Raw genomic sequence first — 23,279 nt, 5'->3', positions numbered from 1 at the left:
AAATGTTGATAAAAGCTCTTTCAGTCAGTTGAATCTGACCCAGTGACAGCGGTGACATGCATTCAAAAGAACCATAAATGTGGTGCTTTCATTTTCATTAGTGGGTCGTAAAAAGTTGTTATAAAACAAGTCAGTTTCATAACCAGTTGAGAATTCCTCACATTAAGTTTAATTCAGCATGTATTTGACCTGATCGTTGCTGTGATGAACTACTGCAGCCACTTCTGTGAGGTCTGATTGACGTCAAGGGGAACCAGTGCTCATGTCTTCTAACATCAGTAAACCTCAAAATCCACGAGTACCTCTGAAGCAAACTGAGAAGGTAAGGTATCATTATCAGGTTGGCTTTTTTCCAAGAAACATTTTTACTGGGTGAAAAAAAAAACGTCACATGGATGTTTGTAAAACATCTTTCCTGATAGTTGATCAGCAGTTATCTCTGTGAACTGGCTTCTGGGAACTGGCACCCTGAAACTAATGCAGTTTAAGCAATCATCCCAAACAGGAAAACACTTGTAAAAAAAAAAAAAAAAAAAAAAGGTCATATGACATGTTTTTCCTTGGACGATCTTTCCAGGAAATGAGATGCTAACCAAATGTCACCTTAAATAGTGGTAGAGTAATGACAGGTGACATCATATTAAACCTTGGTAAATAACAGAACCTTTTTATGTTCACCGCCGTCAAGAGTGCCAGTGTCTTATACCACAGCTCATCTCTTTTTTTAAAGGATTAGTCAAGGTTTTTTATTTTTAAGTATGTGTTCAACGGACCTCATACACTGATACACAAGAGTTTCCGAAAATTTTCGATCCCTTGAAGCGAAGTCTGAAGACTCTAAAAATCACAGAGGAGGCTACACTAAGGTGCGCTGTGTAGTTTTCTTGCACACATCTCTTTTTTTTTCATGTTTAGCCTCGCTCACCTACAAAGCAGTGTATTCTGGAGCCTTCATCAATATATTTGGTGCATTTTCTTCCTCATGAAAAAAACCTAAAGCCGAATTTTAAATAGAGCCCTGAGTTGGTTCAGCCAGAATAAGGTAGTCCTGCCCGCAAGCGGCCACCAGCTGATCTGAGAACCGCCCCAATGCCAACCAATCATTATCACACTCTGACAACAAGGCGGCCTATTTACACTATTCTGCCTCTCACTCCTCCTGCATCACACCTCCTCTGCTTGGTGGATTGCTGCATGTCTTGGGTTATTACTGCCACACCTCCTATAATGCAATAATAATAGTGTAACACTACTGCGATAGGAATGTGTACCATGGGATGGAGCATATCCAGGCTGTGATTGGCCCAGAGGGGACAGTCACTCCACAGGCACCAATTAACCTAATGAATATGTCTTTTGGGGTGGGGGAGCTGGAGCAAGGGGACCCACGCACACAGCCACCAGGGACAACTTAAATTGATATAATAAAGCGACCCGCTGCCAGCAGATTTGAAACAGAACCTGTCCTGCTGTGAGGTTACCGACACTTCACCCTGCCGCCAACCTCGACTTTTGTCAGTAATTATGAGTGTACATTATTAGAGACCAGAAACGACCTTAAATAACACTCACAGTATGTATAAAGCTTAAACAAACTAATACTTTAATATCATATTTACAACCATAGCTTGGAGGTTTCCTTCCTACAGACAGGCACAGGGCGTCTCACATCTTCTCGTACACAGTTACTTTAACATGGATGATGACATATAGCTTTGCATCAAGTTTTTAATATATACAGAATCATTTCTAAGAACAAATATTTGTATGTGAATGCAGCATCTATAGATAAGGCATGATAGTCTGGTATCAGGGGAGTTCTGGTTTAGGGCTGTTTATAGTCCAAGTAGTGTTTTTTTTTTTTAGTTTCAGAAGAATTTGGTTTCAAGCAGGACACTGTCTGAGAGGACACCGGAAGAATCTGAGCACATCGGCTGAAATGTAAGCCAGGAACCCAATTTGGCATCTGGAGTCGCTCACAGGACTGTAAACAATGACTATCACACAGAGAAGAGAGTTCTGGCATGGATATCTGTAATTGGGATATCTGCGGACAAAACTGGTAACCCCACAAAATTGGCCATTTCCTCTACAGGCAGTATTGTTGTCAGCAGTATCAAATGAGTTCTGAGATTGAACGCTACATGATGAACCAATAAGAGTGTTATTACAAATCCTTATTCACTTATATAGTATATTACATTCAAAATAATATTAAAATGCTTCAGGGTAAAAATAAACACTTTCAATTCTAAACACAAATGTGGCTTCAAAAGAATATGTCAGTTTTACTTAACCATAATACAGAGACATTTTCTCTGAGTGTTTTCACCCCTCGTCATTTTTCATTCAAATAAAATCACTCTCTCTAAAAACTTTTATTACATTCAAAGCAAACAAAGGATATACCTAAATAACTTTTATAACCATTATGTAGAAAAAGAAATCTTCAAACCTCCACTAAAATATAAATTCTTAAGAACAACCAGCTGCACAGGATTGTGGTCCTTCCTTTCTTAAAGCTTATAGGTGGATCAACTTTAGAAAATGTATTCCTTAAGCAGCTGTAAGAAGTCGTTTCTGGAGTAATTTCCTGCCACAGGAACATCTTTGTAACAGGACCAGGGAGGAGTGATGGAGGTGAAATGTTTGGAATCATAAATAGATACCTCGTGTGGGGAGTAAACAGGCTGAAGTGTTTCGTGATATTTTCTTAGAAAAATAGAAGCTACACCGTCACATGTGAGGGTGAGCGTAACATTCTTTATCCAAAGTGGAAACCATGTATAACAGCATAAGCACTGCACAAATAATAAAGGTTGAATAGTGACCTTCTCTGTGTAGCATCATGGGAATCATCTGGTATCTCTCAGCTTTCTTGGACAACAGCTGCCCTCCATGTGACCACTCAAAGCAGCCATGATTCTCAAGATAACAGATGTTCGATGTTTGACTCTCCCCATGGCTGTTAGACACAGTGGGGCCCATTTTACTCTGGTATGATGTCGCTGGGGTGCTAGAGGGAGCTCAGTGACATCACGCAGTAATGAACCAGCTAATGACCAGTTGAACAGAAGGTTTCCCTCTTTGCTTCCCTGTGATGTATGGAAAAACACCCAACAGTAAGCTGTTACTCATAAATGAAAACTAAGACTAGATATGAACATAGGTCTACATGTGAATAATCCTGTACATACATTTACACATGGCTTGAATAAACATTCCTTTTAAATGTAATGTCCATGAGCATAGTGCCAGAACACAAACAGTACGTCGCTCCATGTTCCCCTCGTCTTCAGGATCTGTTAGGCAGCGATACGGCTGATTTCCCATGTCAGAAACTGCTAAGAACAGTTTTTAGGTTTTGGGCAGAATATGAGTGTTATATATGCGTCTGTGTTTTTATGAAGAGCTTGTGTATTTCTGACTGGAGCGGGAGCTGGAGCGGTCTAGTCCATTCCCGTTACAGGAGCCCTTCCAGCGTGCCCCTGACCCCGGTCCATCAAGGGGAGATGCTCTGTAGCACCAGCAGCACAGGCAAGACTGCAAGGCAAGAACACACACACACAATGAATGGCCTTGGTTTACTGGTGTTATAAACAAGCCTGGACTTTTATTGCCAGTTTGTGCACTCTTACCTGGAAGCAGTTTTTAAACTTCTGGCTGACAAAGTAGAGGGCAATCGGGTTAATGCAGGAGTTGAGGGAGGCCATGTTGATGCCAATGTAATCCATCACTAACAGGAAGCTGGCAGGGAAAAGAGCAAAGTTAGGGGTGAAGACTACAGGAAGCTGTAGAGCAGAGAACAATGGGTCTTTATGAAGTTTGCGGTTTATTTGCGTCGCTTCTGCGTGCCTACCTGAGCAGTTCACAGCGGTTGGGGTCATTTTCGTCATAGATTGTTTTCTTCAGAATTCGGCTGAGATGAAGGGGCAGCCAGCAGAGAGCAAAAATCAACACCAGGCAGAACACTGTCTTCGCTACTTCCCTCCGCTGCACACACAAAGAGACAATGATGAGTGTCACTGACTGCTGCTGTCTCATTGTGCCAGTTATAGTAAAAGGAGCACTGTAGTCATCCACATGTGTACCTGCTTCATGTGGTCATTGAGTGCGATGCGCATGCCTTTTTTGCGGCTGAGCATCTCACAGGACATGAGTGTGTAGAAGATCCCTGTGCAGGCTAGTGGGAGGCAGAAGTAGAAGCCAAACAGCCACCAGTCTTTCGTGTCCTGGTAGAACTGGAAAAAAAAATAAAAAGACTTTGTGAAAAGATGCCAGAAAAATACAACTGTTTCTGAAGTTTCCTAAAAATATATCTATTGGATTTATCCTGTCAGGCTGAAACTGATGCTGTGGATTTTCTAGGTCTCTTGCCTTAAAATGCTTCAATAAGTCTCAGAGCTCCACAAAGCTCTGTGAAGTTTCTTGTTTTAAATCCACTCTGATCCTGTATTTGATCATGCCTATAAACCCCTCTATTTCAGCCCTGTTCAGAACAGAGTGTTTCTGTGTCTGTAGCTTTAAATATGTAAATGAGCTGTGTCTGACCACGCCCCCTCTCTGGAAGGGCTTGGGTGTCACGGGCTTTCTCGCTCCATCCACCGTGTTTACCATGAGAAGGCGGGTTTGTGATGTCATGAAAGTAAAATCTCCAAACGGCCTGTTTGAGCACACATTTTCTGAAAAGTGGAGCAGGTAAAAGATGGAGAGGATTAACTTTTCTCATCATTGGGGTTTGTAAACAAACCATGGTCAAATGTATTTAGCATTATATGTGATGTGACCAAGTTTCTGCAACAGTATTTTTTATTTTTTAAATAACTGTAGCCAAATTATTGAACTAAGCCAACCTTCAAATTATATCCATCAAAACAGTTACATGTCTTTTTTAAATAACACAAGCAATGAGGTATGTTCCATTATCCGTCTGATACATGGGAGGATTTTTAAACCTTCATTTTGTCAAATTTTTACATTTATTTTTCTTTACTGTTACCAATATATAACCTATACCACAAACAAAACGCAAACCAAAGTGGATTCTTTAAACATAATGGCCTGTCAAGACCCTAGTGCAATTTTATAATTGATTTAAATATCAGGGGGTTCAGACTGGATCTAGCACACATCTCTCCCTCTAAATATGATGGTAATTCATTCACTGAGGGTCAGAATTGTTTGTGTCGGTCACAAGTAGTACTTTTGCACAAATGCAAAATAAGCTTTTGAGCAATTCAATGACATTGATTCAAATGACCAGTTCTTTTCAAAGTAATCTCAAGCTGGTCCTTTAGCTAACCACATCAGGACAAAAGTACAATCCACCAATTTCAAATTACACTTGATAAATGACCTCTTCCTTATTTCCACATAGACCTGTATTTCTTTAGACCCCTCTGATTTAAAATACGTTAAAGTGTTCACACATTGGAAGTGGATTTGAGAATGTCACGTTGAGATGATTAAGATCATTTATCACTTATTGGCCCAGCTCGACAAGGAACAAAAAGATCCTGATTAAATACAAAACTAACTGTATGTTTTTGTTGAAGCGCTGAGCTTTAAAGTTCAACGTTTGTAGTTGAAAGTAACATCAGGTGCAGGCTGAACAACATCCCAGAGTCTTTGTAAACTTGGCTTTGATAAAGAGATCTAAATTAGAGAGCAGGATATTTTCACCACATGAGAAAACAATAACATTACAAGCAGCCGCTATCAAACATGTTGATTTGATATATTGCTGCAGTTTGTGCCAAGCAACAGTTACACTGATCATATTTCTCTAGAGGGAATGTGAAGTATGCAGCTGTTTGATTTTATTAAGCTGTTAGTCATTTCATTAGGTTGACTCGCATCGATATTTCAGATTTCTTTGTGCTGTTTTTCTTTCTTATTTCTTAAAGTGATTATCTCTTGATCTACATTCTGTCAGGATGTGAACGGTAATTACTCCAGCACGTTTATTTAGAGTTATTCTATTAAAGGAAGAATGTGTGACTTTTTTGATCCAGTAGTCGCCCTTGAGCACCAGCATTAAACCAAAACAAAGTGCAGTTTGGTGACACCTCCGCTATTCTGAAACCTCCACTCTCCTCCACTCTCTCCTCTCCTATACTCAAGGCCGTCCTGTCCACATAAACATGATGTAAACACAGCTCTGACAACAACACAGCTGGCTGAACTCGAGCTTCTCACTCATCGTAGACAGTCATGACTCAGAGACATGTAAAGGGGTTATATTTGATTTCTGTTGTATTTATGTGTAAAATGTTGCACATTCTTCCGTTAAAGAGATACAGTAAATACAGACCTGGTGCTCTGAGGATGAAGGATGACTTCTTCTCAAGCACAAGCAAGGTGGAAAAACTTTTTCTTTTTTTTAATAGCTGACAAAATCAAACAGAACTTGTTGTATGCCACCATGTAGAACAATATGTTGTTGATTATATTGCCAAACAACTGTATGATAAAGTAAAAAACAAAATAATGTATTGTTCGATGTAACTACCCAGCAGTAAATAATGACACTACAAGTAACTCCATCAGCTACAACACCTTCTTGTTTCTTACACAACAAAGCAGCAGAAATATGAACCCACCACAGTATTGTTAAATAATATAACACTGACTGATTTTTGATACAAACAGAATATTTGGCTGAATCCATAGTCCTAATTTTACTTTATATTTATATGAAGTGCCTTTACTAACGAAATATTTGAATATTGTGGTATTATTGTCTTACTTAATAGCACCTCTATGCTTCCTCTATCACTGTTAAAGGGTTACATTCTTATCAAGCAACTACCTTCATAAAGCTGGAGGTCTGTTCTGGAGGTAGCATACACACACGCAGCTTGTTGCCTCTGTACGGTAGCTCCAGCATGTCGAATGCCAGCGCCTCAGGGACAGCCAGCGCCACAGCAACCAGCCAGATCAGAGTCACCTCCGCTGCTTTCCACAGAGGGATCCCCATGCCCTTCACCCTGCTCCATGATGTTACTGCATGGTAACTATGCAGACACAGATAGATGCATTAGTTTTTAGACCTTACATATGTCATGTGTATGTAGAGTGTGTGTCCACTTACCGGTCAATACTGAGAGCGCACAAGCTGAGGACAGTGATTCCAACTGAAGCTTTCTGGATGAACGGGAACAACTTGCAGATGTACACACCAAAGGGCCAGTCCTCCGCTATGAGCTGCAGGGAAGAATCAAGAGGCAGACATCTGCAATGAGTTAAGCGACATGGACAGACATTTTTGAGATTCTTTCTTGTGTCTTTTATCATGACTGCATAAAACTCTAGCCAAAATCTACAGCCCTTTGTTCTTCCACGATGCTTAAGTCCTTTTCCTGGAGGCATTAAAGTCAGTTCAGGATCAGTACATTGTGTTCAACAACTAAACTGGAAATGTATGCCATCATTAGTGCTTGGCTGCCACTCATGGAAATGTACAGTTTTATTATCAACTAGAGCTGCACCATAAATCAAATTGTCATAATTATGACAATATGAGCATTCACAAAGGTATAGCTTAAGTATCTCTGGATCTTGTTGTTTATCAGTGAGGGTAGGGTGGACCGTGAGATAGACAGACGGATGGGTTCAGTGTTGGCAGTAATGCAGGCATTGTGCCAGAGCGTTGTGGTGAAGAGGGGCAAAGCTCTCGATTTACCGGTTGATCTTCGTTCCGACCCTCACCTATGGTCATGAGCTATGGGAAGTGACCGAAAGCATAAGATCGCGGATACAAGCGGCCGAAATGAGTTTCCTCTGGAGGCTGGCTGGGCTCAGCCTTAGAGATAGGGTGAGGAGCTCGGAGTAGAGCCGCTGCTCCTTCGCATCCAAAGGAGTCAGTTGAGGTGGTTTGGGCATCTGATCAGGATGCCTCCTGGACGCCTCCCTTTGGAGGTTTTTTACGGGTACGCCCGACTGGGAGGAGACACCGGGGTACACCCAGAGTTCGCTGGAGGGATTATGTATCCCGTCTGGTCTGGGAACGCCTCGGAATCCCTCAGGAGGAGCTGGAAAACGTTGCTGAGGAGAAGAAAGTCTCGGACCCGACCTCTGATAAGCGGAAGAAGATGGATGGATGGATGGACAAACGTATAGCAGGAAAAATCAATTAATCCCCAAAAATGTAGAAAAAAAATTCAATTCAAAGCAGCAATTCCCTCAGCATGTTCATATTTTACCTGTTGGATAGAGGCCCAGTTATAATGGCCACTTTTAACACCAGGTTGATGCAGTCAGATGATTCTATGTTTTTTTCATATCGCAACTTTAACGCAGGAAGAAAATAAATCGAGATGTCCGTTTTTTCCAGGATCGTGCGGTCCTGTTATCAACGCCATGCTGTATGACTTTCTTATTGACAAAACCATGCCTGTTGTCAATTCAGCAGATGCTGTTTCTCATTATATTATCATCCTTTAAATCTCTTAATCTCATCATGTTTTCAATTACAGTTTGGGATTTTCATAAAAATCGGAAATGTATGACCTTTTAGACAAGGGAAATAAAGATCAGAGTGACTAATGCTCTGATTGGCCATGATAAAACGCAGCACAACAGTCCAGCTGACCTCAGTGATAATGGATCCAATCAGATTTGGGAAACAAGGCCAGTTTCACACATCACGAGTTTTGTGGTTACAGTTTGAGTTTCAGGTTTGTGATCTGATTTGTTCTTACATCCTGCTGAATGTTTTCATTGCACACTTACAGAGTCACTTTTGAAAACAATGACAGCATTATTTCTTCGGCTCAAGCTGCCCATGACTTACGGCTCACACCTTCTTTAGATTTCTTTTTAGTGTGAATGATCCCTTGTGGTACAGGTGGAAAAGCCCGAACAGTCTTTACTGCCAAATGAAATAAAGAAAACCACAGAGAACACACCAAATGGAGCGACTCCCCACAGAAATTAACTTGTTGAAAAACCACAGCTAACCACAAAGGCTGCGCCAAGAAAGCAGTTGCAAACAGCCCTCTCATAGTATGTGATGCAGTGCAATGCAGGCATTGAGATTCAAGTCGCAATGAAATACAGTCAAAAAGAGGAGTGTCTAACTGAGGCCACGAGTTTTAAATTAAATCATTAAAGTTTTGTTTTTGCCTGAAGTATGAATGAATTATTCTTTTTGGATTGACGTGAGTATGAAATGTTTTCCTCTGTTTTAAAAAGTCATGTATCTTTGACATGCAGACGTCATTATAACAATCAGAAGAAACACCAAAACAATCTCGTTCTTACCTTAAACACATTGATGGGGATGGCGATGATAATGTACAGCAGATCCCCGAGAGCCAGGCTGCCAATCAGGACATTTGGTCCGTTCCTCATGCACTTGTTCTTATATATGATCCTGAGCAGCGAGGAGTTTCCGATGATCCCCACCACAAAGATCAGGCAGGACACGATGGTGTTCACATACTTGAAGGCGTGCTTGATCTCTGTGGGCTTTATGCACATGGGAGGGAAGGACCCCCTTGGCCGGGATGGCAGAAGGGGGGGTATTGGGACGGAGGCGTTGTTCTTGGAGGGTTCTGAAGCCTCGAGGCTGTTCTGGGAGTCCCGAGCAAACCGGGATGCTTCGATCTCAGCTATGACCAGGAGACACATCAGAGCGACGGCCCTCATCTTCGCACTCGCACAGCACGATGTTCTCTCACTCAAAGGCACAGTCAATCTCAGGATCACACTTAAAGGCACTCACACACACATATTCGCACACTCACATACATCTACACACAGGGCCTTGCTCCTGACCTGGCAGCGTAGGTCGGAGTTGTTTGCCCTGCCGAGAGAGAGAGAGAGAGAGAGAGAGAGAGAGAGAGAGAGAGAGAGGGAGAGAGAGGATGAACCATCACATTACACCACCAACACAAAAACAAAAGTGTATCTCACAAACTACTGGATAAATAAGCATGTCGTTTTGTACAGGCATTCATGATCCCCAGTGGATGATTTCTCTGGAGACTTTTTGGTTCTGTGACCATTAGGTCAAAGTTTTCACCTGTCCTGTGTAATATCTTAAAATCATCACAATGGAATTGCACAGAATCTTGTTCTGAAAATCAGCGTTTAGAAAAAATTAATTCTAATGACTTTGGTGATCCCTTTGCGTTCACTTGAACAACAATACTTTGTTATGAGTAAGAAGTCCTGGCATGTGCAGAAAAAGGGGCTTGAGCACCTTCCCCTTTCCCATCTTTGGAGAAATCCCCTTTTTTAAATAAATAATCTCCTGTTTGCCGAGCTGTCAGACCTAACAGATAGATCTGGTTATATGTCAGGTTAGGAGATATGTGATACAGGCCACTTATATATCCTCTTTTGTGCTGCAGCAGTGAGCAGACGCAGGAAATCTTGCATGTATAGGCTCTCCATCGGGGTTACAGCAGGAGAAGTCGAGCTGTTTAGAAGTGGAAAAAACACAACCACGTCCACAGACAGACAGACAGCTGCAGATGATGAAGAGAGACAGAGAAGCAGCAGAAGTTGATAAAAGATGAAGGATCAGCAGATGTCGAGAGACTAAAAAGTTCAGACTCTACTGATAAAACTATCTGATAAATCCTGCGATTATTAAAAACATGGTTACCTAAAACATTTTGTAATTTTACAACAATCTAATGAAAAACAAATTCAGTTCACCTTTTATCCAAAACTAATCATTCCATGTTTAATGATAGCAGATGTGCATCCTATGTGAGGAATTGGTATTAAACATGTATTTGAATATAAATAAAGTGCCCACAGTGCACAACATGGTATCAAAATAGTGATTAGTATTCAAAAACTCCTCACCTAAAAAGTCCCCCTAATTCTTCAAATCCCAGCAAATTGTAGTAAACTAGATATCAGATCAATACATCTGGATCACTGCGTGGTAAAGTGGTACGGACTGAATGAAAAAATACACTTTTTATCAGAACATATGTTCAACTAATTAGATTAGACAGCGTTGTACCATGGAATAATAATAATATTACAAATAACGATTAAAAATAAGGAGGAACTAATGCTAACCAACACGCACAGAATGTCAAGGTGCATTAAAAAAGCATCAAAATAAAGCAATTTATATTTCAACAAAGACTCAAGGGGGCGTAGAATCCCTTAGGTCTGGTCTATACTGTGTACAAAAACAACCCATGATGTCATTACATCTTAGCACATTGTCTTCTATGTAAAATCATATGATCAGCTGTGTGCTGGGTAGTGTTGAATTATGGCATGAGATATACATTATACTACTTGAAGTACTCTCGGTCATGAGTTTGTTCTGAACACATTTCTATTCTAATGTTCCTTAAAGAGTGTTACGATAGTTCAGGTGTAAATCTATTTAACCTTTAGTGAATATAAACGCCTCCCCTCTGAAATCTCTACACGCCTCAACAGTGTTAACAGCTCTGATGGAATGTATGACAACCGGTATGTTTGTGTCGCCCCTAAAAAACAAGTCATACTTTGTATTTTCTCTGATCCCTCTACCGTGCCAACATCATCATCATCATCATCATCATCATCATCATCATCATCATCATCATCATCCTCATCATCATCATCTTTATTGCCAGACTCAGTAGTCCATTAGAAAACGTATGAAAAGACAAACAAACAGAAAAAACGTCACCAGTCTTATAAACGTCAGCTGTACCAGTGGGGCCACAAGGATGACTGGTATCTCACAGACCTATGACTGGGATTTATCAGCAGCATAATATTGGAGTTCTGAGAATCATTCAATCGGCAAATTGAGCCCGACCGATTAATCGGCTGATATTAGCATTTTAAGTGACTATCGGCATCGGCTAATTTAATCTCCGATTTGCGCAGATATTACGAGATTTATTCGCCAGTGAAATATCATTTAATTTGAATATCATTGTATTACACTAGCAGTTCTGTTTCACCAGCAGAGGGCGCTATATGGATTACAACAAGTATCATCACTCTCCAGAGAGCCAAGAGGTGATGCACGTACATGCCCGGTTACTTTCCCGTTGCGTCACCATCTTTTCCACAAGTGTTTCAGAACCGCATTTGAAGGTTCAAGGCTATAAATGTGTGTTTTTATATCTATTTATCTCTAAAGATCAAAAATAGAAAGATATTGGCCGATTTATCGTATCAGATTTTTCTTCTCTCCCTAATATCTGTATTGGCCACAGATATCTAATATCAATTGGGCCCTAATTTGTTCATCAAGTTTCTCATAAGAGCCTGACAAGTTTTAACTCCTACATTACAAACAGCTCACTTGCACTAATCCATCGAGGTTTTTTAAACTTTTAGTTTTTGTAAGCTTGCCTTTTTAAACCTGGCCCACAAGGGGGCCATCATCAGGGTTCACTTTTTAATGTGCAAAATGTCGGCCTCAGTAGTACAGGGGGGTCACACTCTTTGTCAGGAACATATAAATGTTGAAGTGGAGAGGCAGTTTAAGAACAGCAGACAAACTAGTTTGTCAATCAACATTTGACTTTCATTTAAAAAAAAATCATTAAACAATTAAATAATTTTACACAAAAGTGAAAAAGTATTAATAAAAGGAGAGGAGGCGAAATGAAAAGAGCAGTGGACTGTGAAACAGACAATTGGAGACGACTGTGGTTAGATCAGGAAAAGCACTTGTGTGTGTGTGTGTGTGTGTGTGTGTGTGTGTGTGTGTGTGTGTGTGTGTGTGTGTGTGTGTGTGTGTGTGTGTGTCTCTATGCTTGTCTGTATGTGTTTCTGTGATTGTGCTAATGGCTCTCTCAGAAGACCCTAGTTAGCCTCTTCCAAGAGTCATGTGTACTCCCAAGAATGCCCTGGGGCGCCTCTAGGGATAAATGGGCTTATTGATGAGGGTGGCAATATCTGTAGAGACATGCTAACAGGTCCCACAACTACGCACAGACACACACAATGGCTTCATTTCAGAGTGGGATGTGCAAACCTTCTTGACACCATAAAAAGCACAAGTTTGGGGTCAAATGCTTGGTTTGATTTGACTTCTTTCTCATCACATATAAAACAAAAAATGACACTACAGCAGCATATGGTACCCACATGCACTGATGTTAACATCTGCTCCTGGTTCATAAAGACATTGGCTTGTTCTGTCCACACACACACACAAAAAAACTAAATCACATGGATGAACTCACAGACATGTCACAAGAATCCATTTGGAAAGATTTGGCCGTGGGCCATATATGCTCTGTGTGTCATATGAATCATGTCTTTGTATTGGATAACATGGTAGGGACTGTGTTAGAGCAGGGCTGTCTGATCTGAGTTGAAAAGCTTATTTGTAATTGGGCTGATACTTTAAATCTAATATATTTTTCTTTGGAAACCACCTGCGACCTTAAGCTCTGCTGGCTTCACATCTTACAAAGAAGGATGTGGAAAGTTGGCAACAGACAGAGAAACAATGAGAGAGATACTAGCACTGGTCAGAAAATGTGTTTGCCTTTAAAACAAGGACACAGGAAGGGCAAAAAGGGTGTTAAAGGAAAATTTAAAAAAAACTTCACAGAATTCAGGAACAGGATGGCATAAAAACATTGAGATAAATGAAAGTTTACTTCTCCTGTTAGAGGAAGGCAACGGCAGAAAAGGAGGAGAGAGTTGAGAGCTGAAGTACAGAAACTGAGAGGGCAGGAGTCATGAGATGACCTGAAGGCATTTAGGAGGCAGTAAAAAAACGACGATAACAGGAAGTCAGAGGGAGTGTGGTGAACTCGCAAGGCAAATGGATTCAATTTAATTGGAAACAATTGAGAAAATAAATTAATTGTAATCCATTATGACTCAACTTGACACAAAGCAATTTGCCGAGAAGTTACAAGATAAATGTGATTTATGACCCTGATGAATAGATTCATTAATAATCATGATGTTAAGGTGGCTGTAAAACATTTACACAAGACTTAAAGACCACGAGTGTTCTGTAGTAAATATATAAATATATATAAGTAGTTATAACAGATTGTTGAAAAACTAAAGGTCCTATTTTCATGACTGAGTAAAAGCAGAATGCACTCAAATTACAAATAATACATCATGCACTGTGCATCTATCTATAATCTATCTATCTATCTATCTATAATCTATCTATCTATCTATCTATAATCTATCTATCTATCTATCTATCTATCTATGATCTATCTTGTGTAAGTGGAGTTTTACTTTTGCAGCTGCTCGAGGTGGTGTTTGTTTGAACTTTTATACACTTGCTTAGTCCAGTTGTTTTCCCCCCTAGGGGTCGGGTGCATCCAAAGGGTTGAAAGATAAAAATGCATTCAGGCCTACATTCATTTTTTACTTGAACTTTTTTCTTCTAAAAATCTTGAATATGGTTTTGTGTGTGGTTTGTGTGTGTTTTTTGACAAAAGGTAAGTGTCTGTGTTATTTTATTTCCCATGTGTTCACTTTGAAAAAAAAACAGCAACACCTTATGGTCATTAAAGGAATGATACACGTCTGTGAAAATGCAAACATCTGTGCACATACTATTCAATCTTGGTATTAAAGATGGGGGAATTTAACTTTAACTTAAAATGGAAAAATACAAGATGAGTTTCAGCTCCACTGCACCTAAATACACAACTGTGACAGTTTAAGTTTATAGACTTATTTTTGATTCTTCGTCAAGGTGTAAAAAATACTTTTTCTGCCAGTTCTCTGGAGTTAAGTGGGCGGCATTACCTGTAGAGTCATGCCAATAAATCCTGGACAGCGGTGCATGAGAGAGCCTGTGAACTGAGCACAGGTCCAATCTCTTGATTTAAACATTTTAGTTTGGACAGATATCATCCGTCATGAGCCAGGTTTTAACCCTCAGAGAGCTGCAAGAGACCAACGCATATCTGCACAGATCTGCAGGGCATGATATCAAAGAGTGATAAGATGAATACATCAGCAATGTCAGACTGTGATGCTGCTATAGAGCAGGCCTGCTCTCCAAAATGAAAACTGTATGTGTGTGGAATAAGACCTTAGAATGGAATAAGACAGATAGACGGACGGACGGACGGACGGACGGACGGACGGACAGACAGACAGACAGACAGACAGACAGACAGACAGACAGACAAATAGATAAGATAGACAGACAGACAAACAGATAGATAGATAGATAGATAGATAGATAGATAGATAGATAGACAGATAGACAGACAGATAGACAGATAGATAGACAGATAGATAGACAGATAGACAGACAGACAGATAGATGGATAAGACAGGCAGACAGACAGACAGACAGACAGACAGACAGATAGATAGATAGAATAAAAGTTTTTCTCCTTTAGTCTGACCCTCATGACCTGAGAGTTTGCACTGCGGGATAACTTAAGTCTTGTGGTCACGGTTAGCCTATTCTTCTCAAAGTGCAACACAATGGTACCACTCCTCGAATAGATAACTTGACAATAAAGTTCTGAATTCAAACCTACCTCGCCGCACAAGTGTGACGAGGTCACAGCCAAAGACTTCCGATGAATAATCCTTGAGTTGTTCCTGTGTTCTGTCCTGAATAATCACAGGTTTCTTTGAAAAGTTGTAGCATCGAAACGTTCACGGTGTGTCCAGTGCTTCCCGCTGTGCTTCAGGGTCCTCTGCTCCCTCCCTCGGCTGCTCTCTCTGACTCACAAGAGGGACGGCTGGCTTTTTTATACGCACGAGCCGGGAGGCTGCAGAGACAACCAATCAGATTTCAGCACACCAGCATCTTTCCCTCTTTCCGTCAGGACGCGGGCATGGACTTTTTTTTAAATACGGTTCTTGAAAATGTGAAGGACTCCACCAGAATTCAGGCTTTCCAGCTCTCTTTCAAAACCATTAAATATGGCTCTAGTATCTCTGGCTGATGACGCAAACACATTAGGTACAAAGAGGAGATGTAAGAGGAGTGGTCTCCCCTGGCGTGTTATCATACTTCAATGGGACACCGCTGTCATGTGAATGATTCAGCCTCCAGGTTTTTCCTGCAGCATCTTACTCCAAAACACAAGATACACACACTCTCTGATATATGCTCTATCAAAGCACTCGGTTTTTATTTCTTCAAATGTATGACTACAGTTAGGTGATCTAATTGGCTGTAAAAAGAAAAGTAGTTTTTGTTTAATCACGACTGAAAGTGCCTTTATAAAGCTCTGTTCCAATCATTGATTGACTCAGCTCGCCTCCAAAAACATCACCTGTTCATCACCAGGCTGCTGTTCCTTTTCTAAAGAAGTCATTTTAGCATGTGCTGTTTAAAAAAAAAAAAACATTTCACAGTGTGTTCATGGCCTTCTGCTTCTTTTGAATGTTTTTTTATTATATTATGAATTTGTAGGCATTACTGACGACGAATGAGTTCATTTTGTTAAACAGTGGTGCTAAAAAATTACATCTATATCCTAAACTTTTATTAGATTATGTTTGTTTGTCCTCTTTATTGTCCATATTGTGCAACTGATTTAAATGATTAACATATTTTAAAGCTGCAACTCACTTATTGTCACAGAAACAGATGCTTGCATGTTTGTGTTATTCTCTGAGATGGTCTTTCCCACTATCACTTGGTTATTAAATGTTAGATAAGCTGCAGAAATCAACATTTCAAAACAAACTTACTCATAAGGTTTCAGTTGCCAGGGCGTGTGACAAACCCAGGCACACACACACACACACACACACACACACACACACACACACACACCACACACAAACACACTACATACATGCGCACACAGCACAATACAAAGGTCCTTTCTGTGGCCGTTTAATGACATCCATCCCCTGCTCTATTCTGGGAGCTGACTATTCTGGTGCATCATTATTGTCATTAGCACAGTCTCATATCATTAAACCATTAACAGACATTATCACCATTATACACAGGGTTACACACATCATGTCTCACCAACAAAACACTGAATTCCTCGCACCTGTGTTTGTGTGTGTGTGTGTGTGTGTGTGTGTGTGTGTGTGTGTGTGTGTGAGCGTGTGTGTGTGTGGAGGGAGGACGTGCCGTTGTCCCAGTCACGATGTTGTCAAAGTGACCTTGGCAGAGGGACACGGTTGGATAGTTACTATAAACCTCATCCTGATCTGTAAACACTCTTCATCCTCTTTGACAGGAAACAAGCTGACTTGGAACTTCCCAGGGTGCACTGCTGTTCTTTATTAAGTCTGACAGTGAAGATGTTCTTTCATTACCCCAAAATGTTGCAGAGATTTTAACAAACGAAAAGCTGACAGAATGAGGTGAAGTGTGAAAGATCAACTCAGTCCATGTCTTTGAACTGAGCTAATTGTTGCATATCAAGGCAGGGCTCCATCTTTAAATGTCCACAGGGAAAACCCTGTGAAATACTTTGGAAAGACCTTTAATCTCTGCATTTAATTCATACAGTTGGTGTCCTTGTACTTCTTAAAGCCTTCATTGTGGTTATGAAAAATACTCAAGATTTTCTTGTGATATTTTTTAAAAGGTCTCACATTATCTGAATGTTCTGTCAATTAGTTTATTTCCCTGGGACTTACCCATTAGAGCTTTTTTTTGCTGGACACCAAACAAGCACACAATTCATTATCATCCCAGTTGTAATACGGCAAATCAGCGTACTATGATCCTAAGTCAAACAAGGCAAAAGTAACAAAAACATTCTTTCATGTGTCAAACCAGTAAGAACTCCAGAATTGTTCAGTTTCTTTGTATTAAATCTAAATCAACACTTCATCACAATGTCACACAAGCTTCACTTTTACACCAAAATAAAAATTTAACATTCAGTGCTTCAATTTACACTTTTTCCAACAAATGCTTCCTTAGATATTTGATCTTGAAAAAAGTTTAATAACCTTTGGGTTGAACAAAGCTCAGTCACACAGCACAACATCTGGTGTGTCAACTGACCAGCCACTTGATGCTTGAAAGTTCAAGAAAAATGCCCCAGGTTTTATTTACTGAAAAAAAGAAACGAAGAACCTTTGACATCACACACATCAGCGTTAACTTGGCACCATCTCAAGTCATGTTGGGCTTGTCTTTGTCCTGGTGTCCTTGATGTATGGGAAGAAGAGATTCATAAATAAATAACTTAAAGGTGCACTATGGAGTTTTGGTAGAGATATGTGAAAGTTGGAGAAAGGTACAGATTCTGTGGGTTATGTTCATATCTCTATAAAAACACCACCTCAGAGGAAGATGTGGTCCATGTAACACTGTTTGAAGATAAAACGCTACATGGGAAGTTATGGTGGTGGACCCGCAACTGTGAAACTGTAACTCTGCTGGAAGCTTTTTAGCTCCAAACAGTGTTCCAGGGACCCATTTTTTCCTTTGAATAAAGTTTGTGTATTTAGTTCAGAAAATATAGCACAGAATTGTTTCACTTCTCCAACTTTCAAATTTCTCATTTTGAAAAAAATATGCTAACGACCTGTCCCTGAAATAAATCATGAGCAGATGAAGCTAAAACTGTTTTAATCTGAAACTTAAGGTGAAGAAAACAGAACACATTTTTTGGGAACTAATCTCAGCAAAGACTTGTAAAGTCCTTTCAAAGGCTAAGCCAGCTTGAAGATAAGGAATTTGGGAGAGATTCTGCAAATCATTCCTCAACAGACACCCCAGATTGGGTACGTCTGCAGAGAAAGGTCTACTTGAAATCAGTTCATTTGCTGACACCTGGAAGACTAAAAGTTTTTTTAAAAGCTTGACTTTTCGTCAAAGGGTGTGGTCCTGGCCGGGGGGGTTGAAGAGTGATGTTTTGGCAATTTGCCTAAAAAACAATTGGTGTAACTCTCATAAACGTTTGATTGCCTTCTATTTTTTTTTTTTTACATACATAGCAGTCCCAAATGCTTTATCTCTCATATACAATGTTCAATCTTCCGGTCACCTCCTCAACATTACTCCCACAACTCCCCCTGCTAACAGGAAATGGTTTAAAGCTTATCAGCTCAGTGATGGAGTCCTTGTGGTCGGCGATATAAACCATATCTGGCCACAAAGACTCCACACTGAACTGATAAGGGATCAGGAGTGGGTGTATGATCACTCATTCCCCCCACTGCCTAGTCCACCCTGCAGTAACCACACCATCAGCAACCCCTGTTTGCGACACCTCTCAACCTCAACCCGTCTCCACCCGTCTCCCCAGAACCCCCCTGGACTTTCACTGCTCCTCCTACCGAGAGCCCCATCCCCACATACCCCACATCCTGCTCCAACCCTGTCTCTTTCAACTGGCCAAATGAAGAGAGAACGGAGAAGGCTTTAGGTCAGAAAGGCAAAAGGTCAGAACATTGACATTGTGGGCATGAGTGGTTTTCACCTGAACTAAAAACTGGACGAAAATGCACAATAAAAGAAACTAGACTCAACCTGTTAAGGAGACTCTTTTGAAGTGCAGGGAGTGCTGCTGAGGACCTTTTACGACTCTGTATTTGCATCATCCATACTTTATGGAGTGGTTTGCTGGAGCAGCAGAGTCATGGTTGCAGAAGAGACTCAACAGAAGAAGAAGAAGAAGAAGAAGAAGAAGAAGAAGAAGAAGAAGAAGAAGAAGAAGGCTAGCTCGGTTGCCCTCTTAGTCCTCTAATTGTTGGGAGACAGGAGGATGATACCTAAGCTTTCATCTCTCATGGCGATCATTTTACCACATTTTCATGGCACAGTAACAGTACCTAGTGATTAAGGGCTGTAAGAGTACAAACAACACTCCTCAACAATACTTAAAGGGGACATATTGCGAAAAAAAACACTTAAACAGAGTTTTTGAACATATATTTGGATAACCTGAGTGTCTACTGACCCACAAAATGTGAAATAAACCCATCCTTTGTTTGTGGTCTGCATAAGTCTTACAACACAGAGAAAAATGCTCTGTTTCAAATTTCCTCTCATTGTGATGTCACAGTGGGATTCTGGTAAAAAAAAAATCCCCTCCCCTCCCCTGGTATCTCCACCCATGGACTCCACCCCCAGCCTAGAGCAAATCTTTTGCGCAGGTCCGCCATTTTTATTCTCTCTACAGAGGAGTGATGTCTACCAGGAAAACTCAGGGGGGCTCATTGAATTGAAAGAGACACACACACCAAAACGGAGCGTTCTGAGAGAGCTGGTTTATACAGGGTCACAAAGCTCCTCTGGTGCTTGATTCATGTTATATTTTGACCAAAGCACAGCACAGATGTTTCAATTAGACCACAGGGGACTGTTTGAAAAGGTGGAGAAGAAGTTTAATATATCCTTTTTTAAATTTACATTGTGTTGTTTGATGTTATTATCCATCGTTTAAATGCACGATTACTGCATGTCTGCCTCTGCCACCTAGCGGCCATAGAAAGTCATATGTAACTCCTTTTTATTTGCAATTCAAATAACAATTTGTGTGTGTGTTGACCGAGATACACACCACGGTTGCAACATACCCTGACATGTGCAAAGATATGACGGCCTGTCATATCTTTGCTACTTTCTTTGGTTAGCGGATTTTGTAGCTGGAGTCCTGAACTAAAGGGATTCAATACAGGAGAGAGAAGTATTTTTATTCATTACACACATTCATGTATTTTCACGCACGCACACACACACACACACACACAGTTAAATACAATGGTACTACCCTGCAGTTGTTGATGTCTTCTCTACTGAGGTCTCATTGGACAGAAGCCTGTAATGTGGTTTTTATATCTGAGGCTTTTCATGTTTTTCGCACAGGGGCTCTTAACTAAAAACATACTTAAGCACTAAAATTTTGAAAAAAACAACAAAAAACAAAACCTCAAGCCATCTGTGTTGTTTGCAGGGCATTGTTATCCAGAGAACCTGTAACAACCATGGAAACAACGTTTCAAAGTAGGGCTTCATTAGAACATTTAACACTGAGTTGTTTTGTCTCCTGTTTTCACTTCCTACAGTCACATCTCATTTGCAATGACAACATTAACCAGCACCCTGCACTAGACGGTAAGTAGTCTTTCACAGTAGGTCTTCAACATATTTCCTGATGGAGCCCCATATATTCTGAATTCCTCTGGACATTAACTTTTGTACGGCTATAAGATAATGGTCCTGCCTTCCCCGCATGTGTAAAGTGAACTGTGCAGATCTCCCATCCAGCTCCACTGTTATTTTCACATTACTTTATAATAATGTAGTTAGCACAATCAATTGGATAATTTGATTCACTGACTACTTAAGCAGTATTAACTAATGTTACGGTTCATTTCATTTTTAAGTTTGCTCTCCAGAAAATACACTGTTTACCGCATGGACAAGCGCTGGAGGTCTTACATTCATTATGTTATGTTGTAAGCTGGTTAACTGATGCAGCAAGTTTAACATCAGCTCAATTAATTTAGCTTTAAATGAGCGTATAAATATCAAGAAATAATACACTTTCCTTGCCATGCATTTCATATCTGAAATTCTAAGATGATACGAAAATGTAATTTAAAGTGGCTGAATGCTAATGTTAGCTAACGGGTTATTACTGTAAATGTGTTTTTATCTCATAAGTTGGCACGCTGTGTCTCCAGATTTTCAGTAGGCCTAAGCATTGTCTGTGTTCTTCTCATTAATGAGGAAGCTTTGAAATGTAAACAGTTGCTCAGATTTGCGAGGTTAACATTTATTTAACGGCTTAAACCTGGAGAACAACAGAGAGACACGACACCAACATTTAAAAAAAAAAAAAAAAACGCACCTGCAAATTATTAAACAGGTCCACGAAATACGAATAAAACGTACGCGCGAGTTACTAAATCCTACACAAGGTTGCAATAATTAAACCTGTGTATTATGGAAACATTTTGGTCTCAGTCAATGCTTTTTTAACTTTTTTAACTGCTCCGGACTTGATGATGAACCTTATCTGCATTTGATTAACTTGTCTTTGTCTGCTTTAATGAATTAAAGAACCAGTCCAATCACTCTGAGATTGGTGGTTAGCAGAGGTCATGAAATCATGGCCAACCTGGTTGGCTCTTTATCTTACACTACAGTACAAATGGACGCTTGTCTTGTAGGATTGTTGACTTCCCTCAGCTTTTGCAGCTGAAAAGGCAGAGCTATGTGTCTCAGTCAGAACCATAGACTGTAAATATTACTGGACGAACCCTGACCCGTCTGTTACATAGGCAGAAAATGAGTCCAATCGACGGCCGCATCCATATTGGATTTGCAGTCTCAACCTGACTTCGGATCAACCTAGCAACAGCAGTAAGGACCGGCGGGACTTAACTCCGCCCATTCAGCTCGACGTTAGCAGTCCACTTGACAGCATAGCTAACAGCTAGACTGCTATCATCAACTATTCCTGCTCATCCTGAGAAAACTCTATAAACAGTAAGTTAACATTTAACTTTTCTACAACACAGTTAAAACTAATTATATTCAACCCAAATATTTAATTAAAGTCTTAAAACTACACTTTTTTAAATATACAATCATGGTTATTCGTTATTTGTCAGAGCAGTTAGACTTTGTCAGTGTTAGCAGAGCAATACATTAACAAAGTTTGATCCATAAACTGTAAATAAATATGAGACATCCAGAAGAAATCAATATTACAAAGCATACAGTTCATGTTACTGTTCTGACAAAAAGAGGAATGTCTGTGTCTTATATTTACTGATGTCAACAGCGATGAGGTGAACATGACAATTGAAAAATAATGATTTAGTATTTATTATGAGACATTTGTTTTCTATAGAACCTGTGAAGTCATGGAGTCTGTGGACAGTGTCAGCTTCACACCAAAAACTTTAAGTATTAGAAAAATAGTGTTTAAGACTGGCATCTATTATTATGAGTTGCAGCTACCTTGTTCAATATTATTCCTGCAGATGTGGCTCATAACAAAAAAACAGCCTGAGCTGTCACATGTAGTTAACTGTACATTTTGTCTGAGGCATTAATTGAACACCTTTGTATTTCTCCTATAGACACAGTGTGGATTATTGGTGACTGGTCCATCGAGGTGCCCAGAGAGCTGCAGAGACAGAGGAAGAAACCTGAGCTTCAACAACATCTGTATTTGTTGGTTCTTCTGGGGTGGACTTCAGTTGTTTCTCTTTAACAGCTTGCTGTGAGGGAGGTCTCCCCTGGATGGCCTGAGTGATGTCACCCACAGGCTGAGAGCTGGAGCTGAGACGTGTTTTAAGCCTCTTGACGAACCGTTACACCGCGCCCACCTGTCAAGCTGGTCAGCTACACGCCTTATTGTGAATAACTCTTATCCTTCATCAAATCAAAACTGATGAGTCAT

The 23,279-nt window shown here is 40.2% G+C and overlaps 1 protein-coding gene across 1 annotated transcript; it reads right to left on the bottom strand.

Moving 5' to 3' along the window:
* Nucleotides 1-1,580: 1,580 nt before the first annotated feature.
* LOC109981026 (endothelin receptor type B) lies at nt 1,581-15,693 on the bottom strand. The gene is made up of 8 exons (XM_020629644.3): nt 15,465-15,693; nt 9,265-9,808; nt 7,094-7,206; nt 6,812-7,016; nt 4,092-4,241; nt 3,860-3,993; nt 3,639-3,747; nt 1,581-3,543 (listed from the first exon to the last, which is right to left on the bottom strand). Exons 2-8 carry the CDS (start codon nt 9,649-9,651, stop codon nt 3,403-3,405), a joined length of 1,239 nt encoding a protein of 412 aa, XP_020485300.2. The 5' UTR covers nt 9,652-9,808; nt 15,465-15,693; the 3' UTR covers nt 1,581-3,402.
* Nucleotides 15,694-23,279: the final 7,586 nt, after the last annotated feature.

Source organism: Labrus bergylta, chromosome 9 (genome assembly GCF_963930695.1).
Source record: "Labrus bergylta chromosome 9, fLabBer1.1, whole genome shotgun sequence".
In the NCBI taxonomy this organism is placed as follows: domain Eukaryota; kingdom Metazoa; phylum Chordata; class Actinopteri; order Labriformes; family Labridae; genus Labrus; species Labrus bergylta.
The sequence above is the reverse complement of the archived record's forward strand: the minus strand, read 5'-3'. Positions and strand labels throughout refer to the sequence as shown.

Excerpts from the sequence above, each read along its gene's own strand:
- LOC109981026 (XM_020629644.3), bottom strand. The coding sequence starts at position 9,651 with ATGAGGGCCGTCGCTCTGATGTGTCTCCTGGTCATAGCTGAGATCGAA. Across the intron at positions 7,207-9,264 it reads TCCCCATCAATGTGTTTAAG|CTCATAGCGGAGGACTGGCC; the intron begins GTAAGAACGAGA and ends TCTTCCCTGCAG. Across the intron at positions 3,994-4,091 it reads TCAATGACCACATGAAGCAG|CGGAGGGAAGTAGCGAAGAC; the intron begins GTACACATGTGG and ends TTGTGTGTGCAG.